The sequence below is a fragment of the Arachis ipaensis genome, chromosome B01 (assembly GCF_000816755.2).
Source record: "Arachis ipaensis cultivar K30076 chromosome B01, Araip1.1, whole genome shotgun sequence".
NCBI lineage: Eukaryota > Viridiplantae > Streptophyta > Magnoliopsida > Fabales > Fabaceae > Arachis > Arachis ipaensis.
The window spans coordinates 114,053,615-114,063,115 of NC_029785.2; the positions used below are offsets into that span (position 1 = coordinate 114,053,615).

The window sequence follows — 9,501 nt, forward strand, 5'->3', positions numbered from 1 at the left end:
CACCCAACTCTGTCCATAGAATCTATCAAGTCCTGCGTACCTCCTTGGGATGAACCCCCAACCTCGAAGCTACTCTGATATGGCATAACTTGCTGAATGGAAGATGGCTGGGGGGGGGTCCGCTGATACAACAGGTTGCGGGTAGTAGTAGTCTCCTGCGGCTGGAGGAGCATGCGATGGAATATGGTGTCCCATGTCTGGCTCAAAACTGGGTCGGTCTTGTTCAGGCAAATCTTGCTCACCCTCCGCATGTTCTGCTTGACCTTCAACTTTGACCCTGCGGGGACGGCGACGGCGATGGTCTCGGGGAACCGGAGGCAAATTAACCACGGGGCCTCTGCCATACTCCGCCGATGCGTCTGCGGGTACAACGTCACCTCTCGGGTCATGTAATGCATCAGGGGTGGACAGAAACCTCCTTGTTCTCTGAGAGTACCACCTATAGTAATCCTGGCTGGGACGCAATGTATCTGCACGATCAATCTGCAGCCGGTATGCATCCGTGCGCCGGTTGGCCCATACCTCAAACCACTCGGATAGTCGAACCGGCCACCATCCGTCATCATTACGAGCCGATTGTCGATGGAAGGTATCTATATTAAGCGGAGGGTTTGGAGGTCCTTGCTTTCCCCCAAACTGTCGCAACACCCGATCAACATTTAGGATCTCAATCCACCTGAAAAATATTAGTGGCACAACGGCGGTATAGAAATCTCCATGCGGATGGCCGAGGAATTCGGCAGGAACTCTAGACAGAATCCAAGGCTCCAAGTACGGTTGCCAAACAAACTGCAAAGAAAAGGAACCCCGTCACAACAGCCATATAAGTTGTTATCGAAAAAATATTAATAACAACGGGCACCAACCTCGTCGACCTGCAGATTATCCAACCGCAACCGGTGCTTAAGTAGGCGCTGCTCAGCACAGTCATTTTGTCCTTTTTTCCCTGCCCACCTGTATCACAATGTCAGACTTTATTAAAAAATCTATTTCCGTCATGAAAGGATAATTGACAAAATTCACAAAGTGTGGAGACCGATAAAATACCTAGTGGCTAAAGGAAAACTGTAGGGTGTGGTGACATTCGGGTCCCAGAACGGTAACCTGTAGTATATCTATGACATGAGCAACGTATGACACCCGGCCATACCTTCAACACTGTAATCTGTTGCTAGGCACATAGCACGATATAACCAACAGAGGACGGCACTGCCCCAACTGTAGGTGCCTATGGCATCATACTCAGCCAGTAAAGGCAGATATCGAACATGGACTGTGTTGTTGGCTTTGTCTGGAAGAAGGACGCCTCCCAACAGGTAAAGTATGTAACATCGTGCATACTGCATGAGGCCATTATCATCTAGGTCAAGGGGCATCTGTTGAAGACAAGTTCTGAGCCACTTCAGCTTGATGTTGTACTTCGTTGTCCCTACGTGTCCGGCGGGAACCTCACCTAAAAGTTCATGACACCATTCCCAAATATCTCTTTGGTGAAACTTACTCCATGACCTTAACGTACCGCTAACAGGCTGACCATCAACAGGTAGACCTAACTACATGGCTACATCTTCCAGGGTTATGGTACACTCTCCCCAAGGGAGATGAAAAGTACGAGTTTCCGGTCGCCATCGTTCGACAAAGGCACTAATAAGTGGATTGTCGTACTCGAAGCGCTTGATCAGCGAGGCATGATAAAATCCGGTGCGTCTCAGATAAGGCTCAAGCCTCTCCCGCCTAATTGCCATGGTTGGATCCTCAGCCTCTAACATGAAAACATCAACCAGCGTGCCATGCGGAGTAAGAACACGTGTCGGCTACAACATAAAAAGCCAAGAAAGACAACAGTTACGAATACTATATAAAATTTTTAAATATCGACGAAATTAGTTATAACATTCCCTAACAACGGCAATCCAAATATTTAAAGTAAACTAACCTTATGGAATAAATGTGCCGTTATGTGAAGTTCGTCCAACCGGTTCAAGTTTTCCTCCACGTTCACCCCTCCCCCACTCATATTTAGTTTTAATTTTTTTTTAAAACTCACCACCACAAACTCACCCACTCTCAGCTTTCATTTACCACTCTCAACTTTTTTTTTCTACCCCTATTTCAATTTCACCGTGCATGAAGGCTCTCTCCACCCCCCTTTTATAACACTCCTGACTCCATTTCCAATACAACCCTGCCACCCGAACACGCCAATGCATGTGAGCTTCCTGCTGCAGCCGCTTTGACCGCCCAATTCGTGCCCGCCAGAAACGAAGTCGCCAACTCGTGGTCGCCGCCAACTAAATGGGCCATTTCGTGGCCGGTGAGCTTGAGAAGCTCCATTTCGTGTGCCGGCTCTGGAGGTGCCTCAAGTCCTTGGTGGCAGGCACGAATTGGAGACCCTGGTTCCTCTCTCCTCCATTTCGCTGGCGTCGCTTCTGAAATGCTGTGCATCTCCATCTCGTGGGCGAAGTATCTGATATGGGCATGCGTATTTCAAAAAAATTTTGGAAACATGCGTATTCTGGGAAAAAAAGTGATTCCAATGCTTATTTATATAAAAAAGCCGTGTAATAAGTCTTCCACCACCAACTACTACACACTTGGAAAGAGAGAACCATAGGAAAGTTAAATACCTTTTTTTGTATTTAATTTTTTATTTATTTTATGTTAGAAAAAACTTTACATAACCCAGACCACATTCTCAAAAATTGTTATTAGCGGCCCATCATTTTTGGGCATGTAGGCCGAAAGACATTGTTATTCATTAAACAAAATAATCACATGGAACAACACTCATTACATTCTAAATTAAATTTTGTAGTCAACAACAATTTCAATGCTCAGTTTCATTGGAAGAAAATATCTTACCATATCACAGCAAATTAAGATGTCTACGATAACTTAAGACAAACAAGCATAGCAACTGATAATCCAATGGCATTCTATGCTTGAAAAGTAGCTCTAAACAATTACTAACTAAATTGTATAAACATTAACTCACAAACTAGTAATCACAAAACAATTCCCATGAGCATACCCTAACAATCCTTTATACCCTAACCATCAAATACATCGTGCTCGGTCCTCTTCCAGGCGACACACTTGTTCGTGGGCAGGAGTTGACACCTGCTGATGCAACTCCTCAAGATCCTTCTGGAGAAGACTGAGCATCCGGTAGTTATAATCACACATTGATCTCCCAGTCATGGTGAGGACCTTCTACAACATTTGGAAGGTCGCTGATGAGCAAAAATTAAATCTCACATATACTAGCAAGCATAGTTATCACTTATCAGAACCGAACCGGTAATTAATCCGGTCATATTATTGGGTCACTGGATCATTGGTTCAATCGATGGGTCAATGATTTATTCAATTAATTCGGTCATAATTAAATAAAAATATAAAATTATAAAAATAAAAAATTAAATGCATATTTTTAAAAAATATATTAATGATTGATCAAATATCAATTTTTAAATATAATTTATGGTGCAAAAATAGATAATAAATTAGTCACTAGTATAAAATATTTTCTCAATTTAAATGAACAAGAGAAAACAAAAGATAACACAATGAATATCAATATATCAATATCTTTGTATATTAGGTATTGTTATTTATTTGGTATCCATGTCAATTTATGTTTAAAAGGATAAGAAAATAAAAATTCATTCATGGTTATTATATATTTAATATTTGTCATATATATAATGAAGAAGCTTGATGGCACTGCGGCAAGGGCGGATTGAAACAAGCAATGTCTAATTAAATATCTAATCAGATCGATCAAACCTTGAATGATGGATTGTGGATCTTGAAGAAAAGAAGAAACAGAAGAAGAGAATTGGGAGAATACTTGAAGTTGAGAGAAAATCAATAGATGAGAATGTTGAAGGCTTCAGAGATGTTTGATTCTTAGAAGAACAATGCTTATCCTTTCTTATTTGATTCATACAAAAATCTTTTCACAGCAAATCATTTATAATCAAACCCCAATTCCTTGGTGTTTTAATTTTTCTAAACCCAATTAATCGCCAATACCTTGGTCAACTAATCGAGAGAAGAGGTAAAGAACGTTTTTTATTTTAAGCCACACAATCCTCAAGAACTATCACTAGACGAATTATATATCACATATTCGAACTAGCTCTAGATAAGTGAAAATTATGAGATGAGTTTTAATCTAATTTTGAAATTAATTTTTTCAAATATTAAATCAGAATTCAAGACAGATTTAGAATATTTCTCAATAGTTATAATCCTTATTGATGAAGAACAAAACTCAATCTTAAAAAAATAAAGAAGTATAAATTAAAATAAAGAAAGTATTTACATTATTAATCCTAATCAAATAGATCTCCTAATCTTCATTGAAGGATGTTTAGTGACTCATACTAGAAAAGAAACTAAGCCTAATGATGAGAGAGATTTGTGATCCGATGGATCCTCGATCCTCGATCCTCGATCCTGGATTTTATGATTCCCCTATATGAACAAGGTTCACTTATTTATATCCTAAGTTCTAAAATTCAAATTCAAAACTAATCCTAATCTTATCTTTCGAAAAGATAAGATAGCTAACTTTCTACTTTCAAATTCAAATCAAAATAAGAATTCAAATCTAATTTAGAAACAATCCTAACAACTAAATCTTTATATTTCTAGAAGGAATTAATGATAACTAATATCTTTGAATCTTGAATCTTGAATCTTCGAATGTGATTAAGGCTTCTAATGATTTGATAACAGATATTAGATATTTGAAATAACTGAATTTAGGTCTTTTCAATTGTTGAAATATTGCATCTGGGAGATGAGGCTTGAGGAACGCTGGGCTTGCATCCTTAAATGTGGACGTAGGTCCAATTGCACCTTGTAGAAGTCAAGGGCCGCCAGGTTTGCATTGAGGGAGGTCGGGTGTGTGTGTCCAAGATGAGGGACGCCTGGCTTGAGGCTTTGTCAGCCAGGCATTTGGTGGAAGGAGGAAGGGATGCCAGGCTTGTGTGGACAACTATTGGGCGTGTGTGTGTGGGCTACCAGGCATTCATGCTTGAAGGCTTCGGTGTTCGGCTCTCTTTTTTTGGGCTTGGCTGGACCGTCCTTGAACTGATTTTGTATTTTCTTGCTAAAAAGGCTTTAATCCTTTATTATTTTGAGACAAAAATACCTAAAAACACAATAATAATAATAATAATAATAATAATAATAACACAACTCCAAATATTTGATTAGTTATGAAAATTCATTAAAAAACATAAGTAATTTGATTAAAAATCTAAGAAAACCGAAGAAAACAAATGAAAAATCACTCTAAAAACTGCTTAAGATGACGTGTTATTATAACACCAAATTTAAAATTTTGTTTGTCCTTAAACAAAAAAGAAAAGTAAATAGTTTATCATAAGTGAAAAGAATTGAAGAGTTTGCAAAATTAATTTTAAAAACGAAACTGGAATTTTTGATAATTCTTGTGGTTATATCGGCTTCTCTTATCTTTCATAGATCTTCATAATTAGGATTTGAAAATTTTCAAAAACTTAAATCCGAATTGTATTATGAGAATTTTTTTGGGTTTATATGACTTGAAGACAGTTATTTTACATTTAATCCGATCTATAACAAATTAATTTTTAACTTGTCGAGTTAAGAAATACCATAAAAAAAATAAAAAAGGTAAGGATATATATATATATGTTGCTATTTTGCCAATAAAAAATGAATTTGTATATATAATGAATGAACGACCACTTTAAATATTTTATGGCTTTTTAATTTAATCTTAATCATCTATGTAAAATATTTAATAGCTCATATATATTTGACCCGCATACTCTAATATATTTGTTGGTATTATTTATTAAATTTAATTATAAATGCAAATATAGCAATTGTATATATATTCTTGAATCTATTCCTATACATAGGTATTAATTACTTTCTGTATCAATGTAGTTTAGTTATTGAACATTGAGTTAATATTCAATTTAGTCCCTGGAATTTGAGGTTGAATTCAAATTAATCCCTAAAATTACAATTGACTCAATTTGAATTCCAAAATTTACAATAGTAACTCGAACACCCTGAACTGATTTCTGTGAACAACATGTTGATTTTGCATATTAATTTGTCAAGATTTGGTCTCCTCGCCTAGGTTTCATGTAACTGAGATCTACTAGACCTCCTATACATTTGAGAGACTCCCAACATCCTCACGAAGACAACAATAACAAGTTCAATTTGAAAATTTTAGAACTCTGGAGCAGCAATCAAGCTTCTAAAAGCTCTAATAGGTCTCAATCACATGGAACCTGAGTGAAGAAAATTAGAAAAAAAAAACTCCAATTTTTTAGGGGTGAGCAATTTTTAAAAAAATAATATTAGCCACACAAAAAATATTTTAAGTTTACCGTATTACTTTTTTTAAGGGTTGGTCAGATTTCAAGTCGGATCCACAAAAAAATATACTAGCTTATTAAAAAGAAAAAAAGAGGCATCCGTTTGGCTCGGGAGTCGGCCAGCTTAATTAGCTATTTTTTCTGGTTAATTGAGCTAAGTCATATAGACTTGTATTTTTACAAGTTTGATTTTAGAGTCCGACGGATTTTTCTCATTTTGACGATCCTAATTAATTCAAGAGCTAGCTCAGATTAATCTTTATTGAATGAATTCCAAAATAATTCTAATTAATAATAAAACTTGTACGATCATATGCAAATAAATCCTCATATATAACAATTTAATTATCTTATCTATTATATATATTTTTATATATTTTGTGATTGAAAATGATCAACATTATGCTCCTATTTCTTAAAAATATTGAATTTTTAAATTTGTCTTTCGATTATATTAATTTTAAACTTTAATTCAAATTAACAGCAAACTTCTCATTAAAAATAATGACAAATTTATGATTTAATTGGAAAAAAAACCTTTTTTAAGGAAAAGTTTTTATTTGAGTTGTTTGTGAAATTTTTGAAAATGGACAACTTGTAGAATATTGTAAGTTATTAATGACTTTGGGACTTTAGTTATTCTCTCGTTTAAAATAGCTTTAGATTAGTGACGAAATTGTGACAAATTATATTAGCGTGCTTGAAAAAGTTGCTTCAAACTTTTCATGAATTTTTCATAGATTTATATAGAGGATAGCGATTAGTAGCAACACGAAACAATGACAGAATAAGGACTAACATCTTTCTTCACAAATTAGTAGCATAATTTCTCACTAAATAAGCTTCTGATTAGAGACTCAATTGCAACCAGTTACTTCTAAAATTTTTTCGGTTAGCTTTGGATTTGTTATAACTATGCAACGGATTTCCAACTAGATTAGCAAGTAATTTTCTACAAAATAGGTACGATATAACTTTTGCTTTGCGATAAGATTGCAGTTGCCAAGTTGCTCACTAAATTAAAATTGCGACAACTTAACGACAAATGTATTTCGCTCGCTAATTAGCGACTTGAAATTAGCGAACAAAGTGTGGTAGTTGTTAAAGGGTCACAAATTTCTCTCTACTTAAATCCTTGGCGCTTAATATCCATATTTTTGCTTTAGCAACTAATAAGCAAGGAATACTTTCCTAGTTGAATGATTTATCCGTTCTGACGAGTTAGCAACAATTGTTTTCCGTCACTAACCTAATTTGAATTTTACAATAATATGCGACAAATTGGCGAGAAACTAGTTGCTCGCTAAAAATAAAAACTTTGGTAACAAATTAGCTAGAAAATTGTCCATCGCAAAATGCATTTCAAGTCTTTGTGATGAATTAGCTAGGAACATTGTTACTCACTAATTAGCCTTTTTGTACAAAGTTTATTTCATGACCAACTAGTGTGTGAATTGTTTTTCGCTAATTGTATATCAAATACTTGCGACAGAATAGTGACAACAATATCTCTCGATACTTTACTTTTATTCGATTAAACCCCTACGTTATTGATTTGCTAGAACATTGTCACTCGCTAATTAGTTTGTGACAAATTAGTGAGAAAATTTTTTTCGCTCTTTTTTTAGTTACAAAACTCAATTTGTGAGAAACAAACTTACTCCTGAATCTCTTGCTAATTAGTCGCTTGTCTCAAGTTTGGATATTTTGTGACCGCTCATTAATTTTGTCATTAGTGTGTCACTAATTCTTCGCTAGTTAGTGATAGATTAATCAAAAAATATTTCTCATAAAAGTTCATCAGTAATTTGTCAAATTCTTGTAGTGAGTGTTTTGTCTTAAGGCAGCTCTTAATGGGCATTCAATCAATAATTCCAGGCTAGTTGGCCAAAGTTACCGAGTGATAAAATACTCCACAGATCTAATTACCCAAGCATCTCCTTGGCACAATTACACCACAAGCATATAACTAGAAACTTATTGATCCAGATATCGATGTCCAGAGCCTCTTTGGACTTTAAATGTTTTATCTTAAGGCGACTCTTTAAACGGGTTTTTAATAGATAATTCCGGTCTAGTTGGCCCAAGTTATCGGGTGATAAAGTACCCATCAGATTGACTTGCCAAAGTCTCTCTTTGAAACACAAATATCACAGGTACAAAACTAAGCCATAGTCAGTGGTGCTCAGAGCCTTATAACTTTAAAATTTTTTATCTTTTTAGATTTTTTTTACTGCTTCAACTAATTGATTTGAATTCTCATAATACTTCTTCAAATTTTTGTTTCTGAATATTCTTCCGTTTGCATAAGATTCAAATATCTTAAGTTCATCAAATGTAACCACATATTCTTGAGCACCACTACTTTTATTTTGAATTCATTATTTAATTTTTTTCATTAAGATATCCTCCATAAAATTGATTACTGGAGGAACAAGCAAAAGAAAAAATTTTGATGCAATAGTAAAAAAAGAAAGGGAAATCAGGGATAGAAATCTTAAAGAAAACATAATATAAAAGAAAATAGAAGAAAGAAAAAAGTAAAAGATGAATAACGCATGATAAATTTTTAAAAATTTCTGCACGTCCCCCTTTTTTTGAAAATTAATTTGAAATTAAAGTAAAATGCATAAAGAAAAGAAAAAGTAAGAAGAAATATCTAACTAACCATAAAAAAAATATAATTCAAATTTACCACATTTTTATTTTCTTCGTTGTCCTCTTCTTGAATCGAGAGATATTAGTTTCCTAAAACAATACCTTAACAAATGCAAATCAAGTTTTTCTAACCATTTTTAACACCAAATTTAGAGTTTGGCCAAAGTTTCTAAGCTCGGACGTATAAGTGAAGAGATGGTGGGTAGAAAAGAAGAGAAGATGAACGTGAAATAAAGTAAATGTGGAATGTGTATAGTGTGTGGATGCATATTTGCATGTGAAGTATCCCAACAAAGATAAGGAAGAGTGATATTGAGAAGGGTGACACGCATGCATGCATGTAGGGTAGTTTTTTAGAAGATAAATAATAATGGTAGTCATAAAGAAAAAAATTTTAAAAACTTGTTTTGAAAATTAAAATCAATAAAAAAAGCAAAATCTATTTTTATAT

General features: G+C 34.7%; 1 protein-coding gene across 1 annotated transcript; it reads right to left on the reverse strand.

Annotated features, from left to right (window-relative positions):
- LOC110271883 (protein MAIN-LIKE 2-like) lies at positions 1,160–2,547 on the reverse strand. The gene is made up of 2 exons (XM_021123533.1): positions 1,937–2,547; positions 1,160–1,814 (listed from the first exon to the last, which is right to left on the reverse strand). Exons 1-2 carry the CDS (start codon positions 2,015–2,017, stop codon positions 1,554–1,556), a joined length of 342 nt encoding a protein of 113 aa, XP_020979192.1. The 5' UTR covers positions 2,018–2,547; the 3' UTR covers positions 1,160–1,553.

Coding starts and splice junctions, on each gene's coding strand:
- LOC110271883 (XM_021123533.1), bottom strand. CDS start 2,017: ATGAGTGGGGGAGGGGTGAACGTGGAGGAAAACTTGAACCGGTTGGAC. Junction 1,815..1,936: donor CGGCACATTTATTCCATAAG/GTTAGTTTACTT, acceptor TTTATGTTGTAG/CCGACACGTGTTCTTACTCC.